A 17,521-nucleotide genomic window follows, 5' to 3' on the forward strand; every position below is an offset into this window, starting at 1 on the left:
CCAACTTCCGGCCTCCGCTAGGGCGGCGCGGCGCGGAGAAAAACGCCGCTCGCGTGTTCCGTGGACTTTTGGCGCAAGCTGTACATTACGCGAGCACAAGTCCACTCACACTGGCACTTTACTGTAAGGAATGCGGCTGTTCTCCCACCTTCACAGAGAAGTTTGCCAGTCACCACGAAATACAAGGCCTTCCATGTCCATCGAGGAGGCCAAGATGAGTGCATCAGTGCTCTATCGATAAATCTGAGCCAGCAAGAAAACAAGTTTATTCCGACATGGAATTCCCGCAATGTGGTGTATTGTATACACCGCACACGTGTTTTCACCCTTTCCGTCATTCATGAATTCATGGCAAGTCAGCGCTCTTGTCACTCTCTTTCTAAGTCCTCGTCTAAATTCGCGCTGTCAGTTCGTGGAAACAACCTAGCAGCTCCGCAGTGGCTCGCCTGTGCACATTGTTGTAATAACACGCCTCAGTCACCCTTGTACTCGTAACGCAGGAGCGGTTTCACACCGTACTCTTCTCTAGAGCGATACTGTGCTAAAGCGTGGATTGCCTTAGACAACATGGAACACATGGAACATTTTTAGCAAGTTTATATTCTGTATTTTGTATTGCGTGGAAGAAAATAGAACCGAACTCAAAGTGGGACAGGAAACGGAGGTTCTGCTATGGCCTCCATGTTATTGCCATGTGAAGTGGCAACACGTGGTGAGCATCCGTCCCAATGTCCTGGGACCCTCCTTCGAGACGTTGATGGCACAACCTCTGGTTCAGGGTCCAGTGCTGCAGTATCCCTTAGCTTGACAGGACTTAAGAATGGAGTATTATCTCCGCCCGGAGACGCGGGGGACCCTAGAGGTATCAGGCAACTCCGACATTCTTCCCGTTCACCAGGAGACCCTTCTGGAGGTTGAGCGACTGTATCTGCAAAAGTAGCGTTGAGCTCTGTTAGATACTTCTGAGGAAGAGTAGCACCAGAAAGCAGTCGTACTCGGTCGCAACTAGAAATGTAATGTGCAGGCATTGTGAGCAGCACACACCGTGTTGACGTAGCATTTAAACTTTTCAAACCTTACCTAACAATTACCTTATGAACGAACTGACTTGTTCACGTGCCCGGCCTCTGTGCGCAAGAAGGCGTAGGCGTAGTCGCGGCTTTGGCTGTGGAGAGCTCTATCGTATTCGAAAGTCCGCACCGCCCTCAAAGCAACTCCAGATAGAAATCCGCTATTTTGCGGACTGCAGTGACTGCTCGCGTATCGTTTGCAGGATGACAGTCACGATATCCACATATTATGGTGCGTGACCTGAGTAAGCACGTTGCAGCCCTGGTAATCGACGGACCAGTAGCTTCGCGGATCGGTGATGGTACGCACCATCCACGATCGGTGGAAGTCGCGTAAGGCGCGCCCCTGAAACGAACCATACCGAGAAAGGGCTACACGCTCTCTACGCCCTGTGATATTGCTAAGCGTAGGATTAAATATATTGTTACCGGCGTTCTAGGCACGAGCTCCGGCACACGCTTCGATGTAACGATACCCCTCTGAGGAGGTATCAGAGGGGCTGTGGTGTGGTTCGAGGCGGGAGACGTGCACAATGTCCTCATTCGACGCACGAGGTTTTCTGAAAGGCCAACGCTACGATCTGGTTTCCACAACCAGGCAAGGTCGCCTGTGTGGTACTCCACATTCCTGCGGGTGGCGTCGTACTGAGCCCATCTATTCTGTTGGGTCAAGTAGTTATAGGTTCGGCTCATCCGTTCGGTGACGTAGCCACCACCGATGTACAGGAACAGGAGAAAAATTAGGCTGAGCGAAGTGATGCCGTGACGTGACGTATTGTAATCGTACGTGTTGAACGGTAGGACAGTGTCCCAGTTGGCACGGGAGGCGTCGACGCACATAGGTTTCATGTCGGAGAGTATACGATTCAGGCTCTCCGTGACGCAGTTGCACCATTTACCTTGGTTGCATTTTGGGTCATACCTGGGTACCCCGTGACGCAATATCATTTGGTCCAGAAGAAACGATGCGATGTCGGATGCCGTAGCAGTGGAGAGTGCCTTCGTCTCTGCATATCGAGTATGGTAGCCAACACAAACAATGATCCATTGGTTGCCGTCGTTGTAGATGATGAATGGTCCGGCAAGGTCGGTCAGTACTAACACGCTGGAATGACTCCGGAAAATGTGGAATTGGCTGGAGTAATCGCTGTGCAAGTATACGTCATGTGCTTGCGACGTTGACAATCCTTGCAACTGGGTACGTACGTGGGAACTGATCGTGGCATCCCAGGCAAGAAGAAACGCTACACTATATATTTTCACACCTTTAAAGGTGTAAAATTGGTGTATTCTCATGTATTACACCTATTTTACACTCTAGAACCTTGGCTTGAAAATTTTCGAGGGTGTAACTATTGTGAATTACACGTTTTTATGAGACATTGTCATGGGGGGGGGGGGGTGATGAGGGTGCAACAAAGGGTGTATTTTGAGGTGGGACAGGCTCCATTACACAGGCTAAATGTATTCCTGTTCCTGTGCAGTGTTGGAGTGCTTGTGGTACTCAGAACTTAAGCTTGTGATACAAGTTGTGATATAAACTGCGTGAACTATTCAGTTCCTGTGATTGTGTCTTATGTGTATGATGCCCCCATATATCCACATCAATCACCTATAACATGTGTGTGCTGTGCAACATGTGTCCGCAATGTCGTATTTGTGCTTCACACAGGTTACAGCTGAGTAGTATACCTAGAAAGTATTAAAAGTTCACTGTGAGAAAAGTATATTCTTGGCTTTTTAAAGAATATTTTACATGGCTGTGATCGAAGAGTGATGCCAAGATAGCCACAATGACACTCCAAAGTATCAAGCACGTACCTTCTGTAAAAACTAGAAACCCTATACTTTCGCAGTGAAGCTGTAATAATTTCCAGTTGCCACTTCTATGGATTGCACGTTACATTACACCCTTCCATACAATTACACCCTTAATTTCTTGAGAGCGTTCCGTTACACCTAAAAAGGTGTGCGCCATGCACATGTTCTTTTACACCCTTTAAGGTGTAAAATTATTTAGTGTGTAGATGACCGTAAGTGGCCGCAGTTGCATCGTTGTGCATATATCAAAGGAGGTTGTGGCGAAGATGACGTGGTATGACAATCAGACAGCCGAGAGGACCAAAGTTCTTCTTGAAAAGTAGGAACCACAGATAACGAAGTTCTGGGAGCGTCAATATTCCTAAGTTGAAAGCTGCGCGGTAATGGAACGTAAAGTGGCATCACGCCGTTGTTCTTGCGGTAGGTTGCGGTCTTCGAGGGGCCTCAGGTTCGCGGGAGCTGACATGTTAAGCGAAGTCGTGTATAGATGACCATGATAAAGCGTTGGCGTCGTAGCGTTTATGACCCGGTTTATAGAAGACTTCGCCAGAAGGGCCCATCGAGCTTCCAGACGGATACTTCCTATCCAGCACAGGCCATGGTGGTCCGTGACTACATTAAAATGCTTGCCATGGAGGTACGGACGGAAGTACTAGGTGAACAATCCCCAGATAATACGACGACTTTCGCTGACCAGTTCTGAGGCTTAATGTTGCGTGAAACACGCTGTTAACTTCCTGGCTGTACGAACACGTACGACGCTAGCCCAGCAGTGACATTCCACAAGCCGATCACAGACTCTCCACGATCTGCAGACGCCGTCCCACCCGCCCTCCGGCCGCTCCCTCATTGTAGTTGTCCGATTGACGTTTTCTCAGTCTTCTGCAAAATTTGAAATTGCGCAGAACCTACTTTTTCGCGTCGGATTTTAGCGTTATTGTTAGTTATGAAAGAGGAGTGAAACGGGCAAACGGCACTATAGCTTCGGAATCATCAGAGACGGATGTGACAGTCCTTTCAAGCACTCTTTTCCGGTGACGCTATAGGTCTGTTAGGCGGCATTTGAACAGCGACTGGCAACAAGGTGTTTACTATCATCTGGACGCTCTGTCAATAATGCTCCTCAACCCGTACCCAGGGGCGGATCTAGGGGGATTCGGAATCCTAACCCCCTTGATTACTGTCGTTACATAGAGTTTCAGTTGATTAGGTAGTGTGTACGATGGTACCCAAGCCAGGAGCCTCCTCCCCCTCCTTGGATCCGCCCCTGCTTGGCCCTGCATTGGCGTCCGTATGCATCTCAACTGGCGCATGTGGCTCAAAATGGCGTAGCAGAGGTTATGAAGTTAGTTCGGCCTTCAGACAACTAAATAACGTTTTGCGAGGGCATTCCGATTGATTGTCGTGCCTTGCTTCAGCAGGTTGTGTAAGGGATGCCTTGTCAGCGAAATTTTCGATGAATCCCCGGAAGTATGAGGCAAAGGGAGATGCGAACCGTCTTCGTTGACGTCGGTCGCGGAAAAATTGGTAACGGCTTCATTTTTGTTAGGGTCAGATCGAATTTCTTCTGGGCATACTATATAGGTGGCCTTTGACGATTAGTTGGCAGCAGCCAAAGCGGCATTTATGGTTGAGGGTGATACCGGCACGGCGAGGCAAATACGACAATGTTAACGATGTAGCAAAGAAATATGATGTCCATATCAATGTGCCGAGAACATTGTCAATCATGCGTTTGAATGATGTTGGTGCGTTGCAGAGCCCAGAAGCATTACCCTGTATTGAAACAGCATGTCGGGGGTCACAAACGCAATTTTTTCAGCATCTTTAGGGTAAACCTGAATTTGTCAGTATCCAGAACGCATATCAATGGAAGAAAGAATTTCACTCACTGCAGGCAAACAAGGGCATCATCAATACGTGGCATAGGGTAAGTGTGTCCGTTGACCTTTTGAACTTCAGAAAGTCTATGCAAAAACACCAACAGGAGTTTTCTTGTGGACAAGGACAGCATGTGCAGTCCACGGACTGCAGGACGGTTCTATCACGTTGTTGTCTAACATCTCTTGCAGGCTGGACGATGGAGACGGTGATTTGAGTGTCAGTGGGATGCCTGACCAGAGATGTACGGCTCTGCTTCCGGTCAAAATAGAATATGCTGCTGTAGTCCTTGAGCATAGCAAGAACTTGTGGCAGAGCTGCTCCTCTATCACATTGCCAACGATAGAGGGAGAAGTTCCGGAGTCGCGCGATTCAGACGAATTGTCGTTCGTGGCCTCATGTACGGCATCGACATCGATGCCACAACAATGCGCTCGGGGAGGAGTTCTGAATTGCATCCTGCATGTGTTCATGAGCCAGAGGTTGACCGGCCACATTCAAGACTGACGATACTGTACTGCGACGTGATGCTCTTCTGAACCTGCAAATTGCTTGCAGGCCCAGTTACGGTGTCGGCGGAGTTGTAGCCGTAGATTATCGGACAGTCTACCGTGGTGACCACCACACAGATGACTGTGGTGGAAGTACTATCGTATGTCTTAACTAAGCTTTTCACTTCATGCTGGAGGTGTGATGGAGCCCTCCCAGAAGTCCGTCTGCAAAAATGGGTATATGTGAAGCCATTCGGCGGTACAGTCAAAAAGCGCACCTCGTGGAGCATAAAAGTCCATGCGCAAAATTGCATCATAGCTGAAGTTGTCGACAACTACAAACTGGACCGGGACCGGAGACGTCATCGGAATTGATATCGGTTTATGCTTCGCAAGACTTTTATTAAAGTCTTGCGAAGCATAAACCGAGTGGGGCTAGCGTCTCTGTTCACAGGCACCGGGTTCAGAACTTCGATATGCTTTCCTGCCTGAAAGCTGTAAGCATGAGCTCCGACACCCGTTTCGCTGTCTACATGTAACAATTATGCTTATCAGTGAGGTTACAAGATCGAAAATGCGGATTTCGCGCTAACCCTATACAAATGATTTGGAAGTACTGTGTGTTGCGAGGGGGCAGATAGATGGATATCGACTGGGCTTTTTCTATGTAGCATTATGCTATCCAGTGCAATGGGCCACATCAAAGTACAGCCAGGCGAGACGTATTTTGTTCAGCAGATTGAACTGCACTTTTTGATTGGCAGGCTCGTGGTAATCGTTTCCACCTTGCGCTTTGCGTTTAAGATCGGGATTATTGTTCGCAGCCCACAATATGTTGGGTTATGGTACGTGGGAATAGACTACATAGTAGCATGGTGTTGTGCATACCCTTATTGGTCCTCCTTTTGCCCTTCCTCTGGCGGGCCTTGACTGTCGATTCACGATCTGTCTCTGCACCTGGCAGGAGCTCCGCCTCAGAATTCACTGGTGACACTCCTCTACTGTAACTCTTTATTGAGGGGTCACGGGGCTTATCCGGTTCTCCTTCACCGTCTTTTTTCGCAACGACGTTGTCTTGCACAGAATCTTTCGTCGCCGGTGCTGCTGAGCTGGATAACTGATACCAAAAATTGAAAACGGCCACAGTAAAACGTCTTGTACATTCGGTGCTGAACGTTATAGAGCTGAGAACTTACACGAACACCGTTCCAGATGGAGTAAAGGTGGCCTCTGTACCAGGCAATCAATATTGTAGGGGTAATCGTGCATGGCACCAGGTACAGAAGTGCGGGTTGGGCATTTTGCATCAGGTGCAACGCACAAAACGTCATCACCATACCAACACCATAAGCTGAAACGGCACGCCAAGGTATGCTTAGTAACAATACAAGCCTTTCTCTGCTACACTGCTACACGTGCTCTAACGGTTTCAAGGTATCCGTTCCTACCCACCTACACAACCTATGTAGAAGTAGAAACGTTTCCCTAGTGCCAGAAGATCGAATGCGTGGCAGTAAGAGATCATGACCCCTGTACACACAGATATCAAAATTTACTGGGACTTTCTACGTTGAAGAGGTACACGAGGTTTGGGCGTAGAATTCACGTTAATAAGACCTAATAACATATGAACTAACGTAAATTAGTCGTCTAAAATTAGAATATTAGGGTAAATCGGAAGGATGCAAATCTGAAATAAGACTGTAGCAAATAACAGTGAAAATAAATTCCATGTTAAAAATACCAGGTGCGAGAATGTCTCCAAGACCCAAGATCGAGAATTTCATCGGTATGCAGAGCTCGAACTTATTCTTGCTGAGCTTCGGGAACTTGATCACCATCGGGAGCTGCTCAGTGGAGCTTCCACCCTTGGCTACTTCCACCATTACGCTTTCGCGGTTCTAAAAGTGCGAAAAGGAGGATTGTATGTACGTTGTGTGCAGGCCACACCACGGCAGAAGGCGACGAAGGATGATAGTAGTACGCAATGGTTTATCCAGAACTGCAAGCACGGGGGTTGTCACCGCCATTACAAGCTGGATATGTTTTGAACTGTGACGACGAAAATGACCACAAATAGGGTTGCTTAAAAGCCAAATATGAACTGGAGTAATAAGCTACTATACGACAGTGAGAAAGTGGCGTAGTTGGTAATTACTGATGGGAACCAAGGACGCGCCAGGCATAACGAGGACAACTTCTGTCTGTCCCCGTAACGCCTGGCGCGTCCAGGTTTCCCATTAATAAAGGTAAGAAGTTGCTTAAATAGCTATCCGTTTCGAAAGGCGTTGCGTTTCGTATTAACAAGGCGTTTAAACGCTTCACCTTGACATAACGTTCAAACGCTTCAGTTTAACAGAACGCTTAAACGCTACGTTTCACATTAAAGACGTTTCAACGTTTCGCATTAACAAAATGTTTAAACGTTTCGCATTACACAAAACGTTTAAAGTATCACAGAAGTCAGTTTTAACACCCTGTTTACTTCCTATAAATCTGTTACGTAGGCCAGTAAGATGTACCATGCGAAATAATTCACACCACAGAGTCATGATTATCGCAGAAATTGAATTTAAAATAGCCGCAAAAAGCGACCGTGCGCAACGGTGGTGAAGAGTAGTACCAGCCTGTGATCTGCATGGAACCTCGCGCTGACGCTATAAGGAGAATGCTCGCTGATTGGTCTAGAGAAATGTCTGCTACTCCGCTGTCGTCTGCTACTCGGCTGTTCGGGGTTCTGAAAAAGCCTTTCTCTTGGTTCGGTAATGATTCGGCCTCTCATTCTACCAGCTCCGGTGGCGCAGCGGTAACGCGTGCGCTTGGAGACTGGGAGGTCCGCGGTTCGAATCCGCGGGCCGGCTGTGCCGTCTGGGGTTTTTCCTGGGTTTCCCTCAGATGTGTAATAGGCGTATGCCGGCACAGTTCCCCTGAAGTCGGCCCGTGGACGCAGCTATCCTCCCCCCGAGCGGATTCCGCTCGGTCTTCCACTTCACCCTTTCCTCCTCTCCACCATCTTTCCCTTCCCCAGAAACATGCCGCCTAATCAGGCAGGCAGACCTCTCGGGTTCCTCCCAACGACACTCCTCCTCCTCCTCCCCGCCTCTCATTCTATCCCCAACTCTCCGGGAGAACTGGCAAAACTGGTTTACGGCGGCAAAGGGACAAGGCGCTGACCCCCACTGACCAGCGAACCAGAAGGAGTTCTCCTTATAACGTCATCGGTGACGTGGCATCATACCTCCTCATCCTCGTTATACTTGGACGAGTTAAGGGTGAACGCGGGGAGTGTTTATGTGAGTTTTTTTCTGGGAAACAACTTGCACACATCAAAACCTTTCGTGCTATTCGGTAAAATGACACACACACACTTTCATCAGACGTCTTAGTCTGAAACTTTTTTGGATTGCCCTCTGTACTCCTCTAAACGTTTCATAAGAAAAGGTTTTCCGGACTATACGTTAATCTAAACGGCGTATGAAACGTTTAAACGGAAACGTTTTCAACGAAAATCAGAAAAACGTGTTAGATGCCGAGCCCCAGTTATGATCTGTCTATTTAAATTATCTCCTGTTCGTGCGAAGATGAGAGCGTCAGCAAAGGGTGGCACAGAACGAGACCTCAGAGGGGCCGGCGTCTGCAAGGGATGTTTAAATATGTGGTCTCCGATGTGTGGAGATTTTGTCGCGTGTAAAAGAACCCTCAGGTGGGAAAAGTTCACCCACAGACCGACCACTGTGGCGTCGATCGTGATCACAGTTGTCTCTCGACGCAAAGCCGTGAATTACCAGAAATTAGGCATTAGGTAATTCACGGCATTTACAACCACTGACATTTACATGTTTGTTCATTGTTCTTGCGGACAGATACAAAGTACTTCCCCCTAATACATTCCATCGTGTAAAGCCAGAAAAGTAAGGAGTAACGTCTCTGCGTGTAATACCCAAAAACCCTGTCCTTTGAAAGCAACGCAGAAATCTGCTTTCAAGATAAGCGCAAGTCTGTCCTTCAACGCTGGTTATCATCAGACGGGAGGCGCGTTTTTCTATGATAGCCTGTGTGTAATGTTTCCCTGACTGCGCATGTGATGTTAGGGGAAGCCGTCTCTTTAGGAGCGCCTGTGCAGATTTTCTGGCCATGCTGTAAGGGGTGCACAGAAAAGAAAGGCAGCGGCATGTTGCCAAGGATTTGGGGATGTTTGGGGGATGTAGGAGGTTCAGGATAAATCACTGGTAGCACGAGACAAACAGACGGAAAATTGTGGTGCGCACTATATCTTACTGCGGATAGGAATGGTGTGATGAAAACAAAGAACACATCGTAGACAGAGAGCAGCATTAGCAAGAGGCTCAGAACCTGCATGCAGACAAAAAATGGCAATGCGCATATTACCAGGGCAAGCAGTAACATCATAACACTATAGTTCATTAACCATGCACTAACGGTACGCCACAACGTGCCTTGAGGTTTGGCAGATGAATGCCCTTGAGCATGTTGATACAGAACACGATGCCTAGTAAGTCCTGCAAGACCCAGGCGTACTCATGGTGCCGCATTATAATCCACGTGATGCCTACACTGAAGCTCATGCACAGGAGGACTACCTCACGGACTTCCATGGGCGTTTGGCAGCAGAACGCCAGAGTCTTTGGAACCCTATATAACACATTATAGACATGAACAACTTTTTCATTCTTTCCCCATTAAGCATGCACACACAAACCAACAAAATAAATATCATGTTCTAAAATGAACACGTTCGTTATGTGCCGGAAAACCTAATTTTATTTTTTATTTCCGTTTCCATCAAGAGATATGTAGAGAGACATATGTAGCTAAAGAGTTGTACTAAAAAAGGACTAAAGAATTTACACTTGTATTTACGCACTGCATTCCTTATTCGCTACCCTGAAGCTTTCCTATCTATGTCTACGACTGTCATCCACCCTCGATACGAACGTCGTCTCTGGCAGGTTTCTCGCGATACCACGAGTACGTTCCGAAGGGACAATACTGGGCTGGACGAGTGCCGGTCATTCTGTTCGTTCTGGAGCCTACACTTCTGGACATCATTCGCCCCATTACAAAAATTCCAGAACTCCTGGTCCTGACATTTTTCCATAATCGCAATCAATTTCACCTTGCCTTTTCTCAGTTCCTTATTCCTTATTCTCCATAATCGCAATCAATTTCACCTTGCCGTTTCTCAGTTGTACGCGAAGTAAACGTTGGAGAGAAGTACGCTGTAGGTGAAGGGTACGAATTCCAGAACTGTTTCAATAACCATAACTGTTTTTGCAAGGGGGTTTTAACGAGTGTTCCACCACACACGGAGACAACCTTATGACCGTATATTTCGTGCTTAGGAACTACCATCACAGCAACTAACACTGCGTGTCGCCAGTGTTGAGTAAGCGGTGAGGAAGAAGGTTTCCTCGAGTTCCAGTTGCACGAATACAAATGCTTTTGTCCAACACATTGTTCATCGTACAGTCATTACAGGGCGAAGCAACACGTTAATTACACAGCCTGATGAATGCCGACCTGGCTGCATTACGAAACCTATTTTAAGTCACAACCCTACAAACAGAAAAATAACCGTTCTCCGAGAGTTTTTCCTATCTTCGAGAATGAAAGAATGTCCTGGCGTCCAATTTTGAAATACGGACAAGCAAGAGTTCTTCCTCGAACGGTTATTTTACTGTGCGTACTGTGCGTACTGTGCGAAACTTGCCTCCTTGTTCCTATATTGATACGACGGACAAGAGGCTCCAGACAGGCGACGAGCGCCGCCGATGAAGCCATCGCAAACATGAACATAATTACGTACACTGCAACAAAAGGCCTTCAGTAAGTTTTTCGGTCGAGTTTCATTATCAAAGGAAGGTCAGAAGTCTCACCGAGGTACCGGAAGAAGTAGTAGAGCATCAGCAGCATGACACACATGTGAACCACGAACATGATGATAATTTTTGTCGAAATTGGGGGGGCTGAAATACCCTCGTCCATGTCATGAAGAGTCTCTGCGAATTCCAAATTCTCTTGCGGTACGCCCACGGTAACGTCGACAGCCTTCCTGCGGAAGTGGACATTGATCACGTCTCAGTTTTGTGGATGCAGAATATTCCGCATGATGATACACCCCACCCGCAAATGATCTGGATGCAGATATTATGTTGAAAGGGATCATCATCAAGTGGACGCTAATAGCATATCTCCTATAGCCACGTATGTAACGTTGCTAGACTGAAAAGTACACGAAACTTATGCGGCATATCTGGCATGGTAACCGGTTTGCCATCTTTCACGCGCCCATTCATCAACTTTTGAGCATCAAAGCAAATGACTGGTCGTTCGCGTGTTGCCGAAAGGAAGCTCTCTTCGAACCTACAGGAAACTGCCTCCTGCAATCCCCTGTTGCGAGCAAGATGTATGAGCGATGGAAAATGTCCGTCCTATTTAGCATTGTCTACGCCGTCACCAGACAGCAGACCGTACGCCGCAATGCGCGAACCACAGATGTTGCATGAAATGGACAGCACATTACAGCGGGTGTGGGACCAAATTTGGGTATTGTGCGCGTAGCGGGTCGGGTGCGGGTGCGACTCTGGAGCGGGTAGCGGGGCGTAAGCGGGTTAGGCATTAAATGAAAACACATGCAATTTCAAATCCGGAACCTGGAGTTGCATTCCAGCTCGCGAGGATTTCTACTAACTCACATTAAAGCGGTCACCGCATACGACGAATTCTCGGCGTAAAACCGGCCACCGTCACCGTTTTTTTCGGTGACTCGACGCGAGGAATGGGAACGTCACCGATTTCTCGATGACATCGATGGACAGAAAAATCCGCCTAAGAGCGGAAGCGGCCGCTCCACGGCAGCCAATAAAGCGGTAACCGCATACGACGATTTCTCGACGGAAAAACGGCCAACTAATCCACCGGCACGACAACTCGACGGAAAAACGGCGGGATGAATCGCATGCACAGATTTCCACTGCGGCGGACGCTGGCGCCCTAGCGGGCGTTTCGTTACTCAGTGTTAAATTTTGACTTCAAATTAATTGATAAATGTTTTCCTACACACAGAAAAGTTATAGTGGCACACAGCAGAAGTTCTTGCGGTCAAAGCATATTCGCGAAGCGAGCGCTACAAAAGCGCCCTCAGACAGCAGCGGGCGAGCGTCAGCATGCTTCCCAGTTCCCAGGTTAACCATAGAGCATCCGAAATGCCCGCCACTGGTCCGGTACATCCGCTCGTGGAACGACAGCGCCTGGAGCGGTCCTATTGGCTGCCGTCGAGCGGCTGCTTCTGCTCTTCGGCGAATTTTTCTGTCCACCGTTGTCGTCGAGAAATCGGTGAAGTTCCCATTGCTCGCTACGGCTCACCGGAAAAAACGGTGACGGTGGCCGTTTTTCCGTCGAGAATTTGTCGTATGCGGGTAGCGCTTAAGACGGCTCCATGCGCTACCGTCCCACGAGTGAACGTGGCGGGCATTTTGGATGCGCGTGGTATTACCAACCTGGGAACTGGGAAGCATGCTGTCGCCCGCCGGCTGCTGTCTGAGGGCGCTTTTGTAGCGCTTGCTTTGCGAATATGCCTTGACCTGTCTGCCATTTGTCTGCCACTGTCTAACTTAGCAAAACAGCAGTTAATTTCAAGTGAATATTTAACACGGGCTACCGAAACGACCGCTAGGGCGCCATAAGGTCCGCCGCCGTCGAAATCTATGCATGCGGTTCGTCCCGCCGTTTCTTCGTCGGGTTGTCGTGCCGGTGAGAAAGTTTTTTGAGGCGTGCAGGTGAGAAAGAAAGAAGAAAAAGCCGTTTTCCCGTCGAGAAATCGTCGTATGCAGTTACTGCTTAATAATCTTAGTGTAATGGTAGTGTGGTAAGTTTCCTTTGTGACAAGCTGCGAGATGTATACCAGCAAAATGAATACTGGTCAATCTGAGGTTTCGAAACGCCAAAAGAATTTGAGGACACGACGTTTCATTAGGCACGGCGCGCTACATGTTATATGCCCTTGAAACTCCGGAAGACAGCAAACCACTAGCAGCTGTTCGAAATGGTAATTTTTTACATTATGCTGTTAGCGCCTCATCTCGCCGACGGCAGTGAGCGAAATATGCTAACATGGTTTACAGTGAGGGAATTTACCTTTGGTGGATGTCAACATCGCTCGCATGTTGCGGAGGATTGCCAGCAGTCCTAGACTTTTTCTTGCCCTTGCTTTTAGTCCTTGGCTGATACCTGAGAGAAAACGAGCAATACAACAAACTAGGAATGCCTCTTGTGAGGTAGATGAGATATTAAACAGGCGTGTGGGAGAAGAAACACTTGGTTTCTTTTGGGCGCAGAGATATCCTTCGTGACCAAGGAAGCAACACTTTCTGTACTATATGGGCAGAAGCTCAGCATCTATTGCGCAAGACGTGGCATCTATATCAGCGTGCACAGTACACTTTTTCCACTTTTTTGGTCTCAATGACTGGACCCATGACGCACACCTATTTGGTGTTGTCTTTACACCCGAATGAAGGGTGTTTTCTAAAATACTCTTCGCACTCTTTACAGTGCAAAGAGCAAAGAGCAACACTTTTTCTAGGAGTATGTTCGTTTCAAAACACCATTTGTCCAAGTGTATTTTGTGAACGATACTCCAATTCAAAAGGTGTAACGGTGTATTTCGCATATGCATGCACGTGCACATGCAGATGCACCCTTCACTGTAAATAGTTTTACACTTTTTTTATGCACATGATTGTCACATGGCGCACTCCTGCTTTTTACGCCATGGAATTAGGTGTATACCTCATAAAACACTTATAATTAGTGTTTATAAGAAAACACCCTTAAGGGGGGAAACATTTTAGGAGGAATGGTGCCTTCTACACTCAACTGACGGCCCCTGGGGTTCCCTGATCGCCTTTGGTACAACACAGCTCCTGTGCCATAATGTGATGCATCGGTTTTGAGCTCGAATGGCAACGTGAAGTCAGGTAGCGTAAGTACAGAATCTGATGACACCCTCTCAACGAAGAATTTATACGCCGGTTCGCATTCTCCGTCCATTGAAACTGTACGTCTTTCTTTAACTGCGTGAGCCACTTAGTTTTAGTGTCATAATCCTTAATTAACACTCGGATGTGTCCTGTCAAACCCAAAAACACTCGCAGTGAATGTAAGTCGTATGGCTTCCTTACGCGAGATATGCGCGCGGCCGACTCCGTGCTTTTGGCCCGTCCATCCAGTGTTCGCCCAAGGATGTACCCCTGTGTAGGCCCGTAGGCCTATGTCTTACCCCTGTCAGTTGCACGTAATTCCCGAGAGTCCGGTTCAACACTGAACCCCTGAGAACTACAGTCGTTGAGCATGATACGAGGGTGGTTCCATAAGTTTCCGGCCCGAAATAGAAAATGCGCGCGAATTTGAAAATGCGATTAAGGACGCGTGGCGCCATCTGTTGAAGGGCCGAAGCACCACCCTCAACCCTCTCAATGCTTTTGTCGGTTGGAGAGCGGCATTTCAAACAGCCAGGGTGCACTCGTCAGTTAAAATGGAAAAAAATCTAGTACCGCGCTGTGATAAAATTCTTGACAAAAGAGGGACTTTCGCTGGGGAAAAGACTGGGCTAAGCATTGAAGTCACTTGTCACAGGGGATGAGACTATGGTGCTCTACTATGATCCCCTTTCGAAAAAGGAGTCGATGAAATGGCGCAAACCAGGAGAAGCACCCCCAAGAAAAGCCAAGGTCACACAATCCACACAGATCATGGCAACAATATTTTGGGATTGTCACGGGATCCTCCTCATCGACTTCAAAGAGAGGAACACCACAGTGAATGCGACTTATTATGCTTCACTCCTGCACCGACTGCGAGACGCCATCAAGGAAAAGAGGCGCGGCAGGTTGAGTCGAGGTGTTCGGTTGCTCCAGGACAACGTCCTTGTCCACACGGCTTCTGTTGCCAAAACTGCACTGAAGGAGTACGGCTTCGAAGAAATCCACCACCCACCCTACAGTCCAGACTTGGCACCGAGTGACTACTTCCTGTTCTCAAACATGAAGAGGGACCTCAGAGGACGGAGATTTCAAAACGATCGCGAGGTGCAAGAGGCAGTTTTCCAGCATTTTGCGGAAAAAACTTCGGGCTTATTTTTTCAAGGGTATAAGAATGCTGGTTGAAAGGTGTCAAAAGTGCATCGAAGTTAAGGGTGACTATGTCGAAAAGTGGGGTTCGTCTCTACGACTATTAAAATTTGGTCGGGCCGGAAACTTATGGAACCACCCTCGTACACATCAGGATGAACAGGGAGGACGAGGGCATGTCAATGGAATCCAAATATGCATCCCGCGGGATACTGCAAGCCAGAGCAGCCTGCTCTCGCTAGCGTGCACGGTAGAACGTTACACGGGCACATGCCCCTAGTGTAACCGGCGGCAGCTGAGAGGATTCTGCTATTGGGTGTTGGAACTACAGTATAGTGAAAACATCCGAACGCTGATGCTGTAAGATTCCTAGAGAGTGGCCCATTTTGCCGACTTCCAGATATGACACATAGGGGTTACAGAATGAAAGACCCTGTTACCTTGACACCAACTCAAAAGGAAAGCATATTCCGTTCATTTTCTGTTGGTAGCAAAGTGACAATATCTTTCACTCGACGAGAAATTTTTTTTTTGCATTTTAGTGCCCCTTTAAGGACCATCTGAAAAATATATCGGCGGCAAGATATGACTTTAGAACTTATAGATGACTAATACCGAATCCCCGCAACTTTCTGCGCACCCTCTTTCGCGCTATGGTTGCCATTCCGGATGGAACTGGTATATCCCAAAACAAGTATGCGGTACTCACTCAGCGTGCTGCACCACTCCGGACCAGAAGGATCCGCAGACTACAGTGAAAACCGCCAGCAACCAGATCACTGCAAAACTCCAATCAAATAGAGCAGGCCTGGAAAACAGCTTCACGTACAACGTGCTGTTGTGGTCAGAGTCGTACTTCTAAGAAAAAACGGGTTCATAGAATCGTGTTGTCTGCCGTCAGAGAACCAGTATTCCCCTAGACTCACAAATAATGGTCACATACCGCTATTTCGTAGCCAGTCTTATTCACCACAAAAGCAACCGAGATGTCTACTTTTGTTAGCTTTGTCTCAGTCTCGTTCGCCTATAAAGCGAAAATTCGCAGCTAACAAAATAAACAGCACGCTAACCAGTCAAAATTTGGAAATTCAGAGGAAAGTGTCAAACCTGATGTTTTGAAGTGAAGAGTATTAATGCTGCTGAAGCTTTCGCGGATTTCAGCTTCATTACGATCTCGTCGCTGGTGTCATTTGAACAGCGTTCGATCAATACAGCTTTGCCTTCCAAACCACGTTTCTCGTACTCGCAGACGGAGTCATTCACTAGGCTTACCAGCGGTCGAAATACCTTTTTCGTAAAGAAATTTTCCTGTCCGATTGCTTTCAACATGACACACAAACGTAAAATCAGATCAGTATAAGGGTACTTACGGCTTCCTGTTCTTTTTTGATCCCCTTGATAGCCGGAACATACGATACGCAATAATGTTTTTCTTCCAGCTTCTCCCCTTTTAAAGTAATCATGGCGATGTCCAGGGGATTAGCTCCCGACGCATCCTGTGAGAAGAAAGGCATGATGAGGTTGATACCTCCAGGGAACGATGTACAACGGAGCGTGGGAGTCAGCGAGATACTCTACGGCCGTTTGCAACAAATCGGCTCCAGTCATGTTAAGGCATGGTTTGGGTTCGATTTGTGGGAAGCCGCAGGCGCGGACGGAATTCACAACAGTCGTGCAACGTAGTTACCTTTCATTGAATCATTGTCATTTACCTTAGGACAGCGCTATGTTCACAAACAGTATAATGTGTGACCACGAACGTGTAAAGCCACTGAATCACTAGCTTACTTACCTCAACTGCAGCGATCAAGAACAAGAACGTAACCACTGCGCGGAATACGAGCCTACACATTTCGAGGACTACAAGAAAAGACACGATGAACCAAGGCTTTGCTTCCGAGTAACGAACTGGAATGCCGACTCGAACGAGCTGCAAGCACGAGTAGCTTGCTTTGTTGTCATCTCGTGCTCCCGTATACTTCGAGAGCGATGTTAACGAAAATATTTTCGGTTAACAGAAAGCACATAGCTATGTTAACTGAAGTAGGTGAGACGCCTAGAAACAACCCGAGTGCGTTTCCTAAGAAATGTTTAGTTTTTATTTGAG

General features: G+C 47.6%; 1 protein-coding gene across 2 annotated transcripts; it reads right to left on the reverse strand.

Moving 5' to 3' along the window:
* Positions 1–579: 579 nt before the first annotated feature.
* Positions 580–17,386, reverse strand: LOC135383772 (signal peptide peptidase-like 2A). Of its 2 annotated transcripts, XM_064613099.1 has the most exons (15): positions 17,207–17,384; positions 16,785–16,910; positions 16,522–16,701; positions 16,358–16,438; positions 16,124–16,272; positions 13,421–13,513; positions 11,161–11,336; positions 10,995–11,091; positions 9,721–9,916; positions 9,542–9,616; positions 7,008–7,164; positions 6,716–6,793; positions 6,460–6,614; positions 6,152–6,380; positions 580–928 (listed from the first exon to the last, which is right to left on the reverse strand). In XM_064613099.1, exons 1-15 carry the CDS (start codon positions 17,264–17,266, stop codon positions 642–644), a joined length of 2,139 nt encoding a protein of 712 aa, XP_064469169.1. In that variant the 5' UTR covers positions 17,267–17,384; the 3' UTR covers positions 580–641. The 2 variants fall into 2 exon arrangements, with proteins under 2 accessions (XP_064469169.1, XP_064469170.1); XM_064613100.1 differs by lacking the exon at positions 6,716–6,793 and having other exon boundaries at positions 17,207–17,386.
* Between the last annotated feature and the right edge of the window lie 135 nt (positions 17,387–17,521).

This window comes from Ornithodoros turicata, chromosome 2 (genome assembly GCF_037126465.1).
Source record: "Ornithodoros turicata isolate Travis chromosome 2, ASM3712646v1, whole genome shotgun sequence".
Lineage (NCBI taxonomy): Eukaryota > Metazoa > Arthropoda > Arachnida > Ixodida > Argasidae > Ornithodoros > Ornithodoros turicata.

What these genes read in the sequence shown, in the direction of transcription:
- LOC135383772 (XM_064613099.1), bottom strand. Translation starts at nt 17,266, where the DNA reads ATGTGTAGGCTCGTATTCCGCGCAGTGGTTACGTTCTTGTTCTTGATC. An exon ending in TCTTCACTTCAAAACATCAG is followed by an intron (nt 16,439 to 16,521) that starts GTTTGACACTTT and finishes TTCGCTTTATAG; the next exon opens with GCGAACGAGACTGAGACAAA. An exon ending in CTTCTACATAGGTTGTGTAG is followed by an intron (nt 6,615 to 6,715) that starts GTGGGTAGGAAC and finishes GTGCCGTTTCAG; the next exon opens with CTTATGGTGTTGGTATGGTG.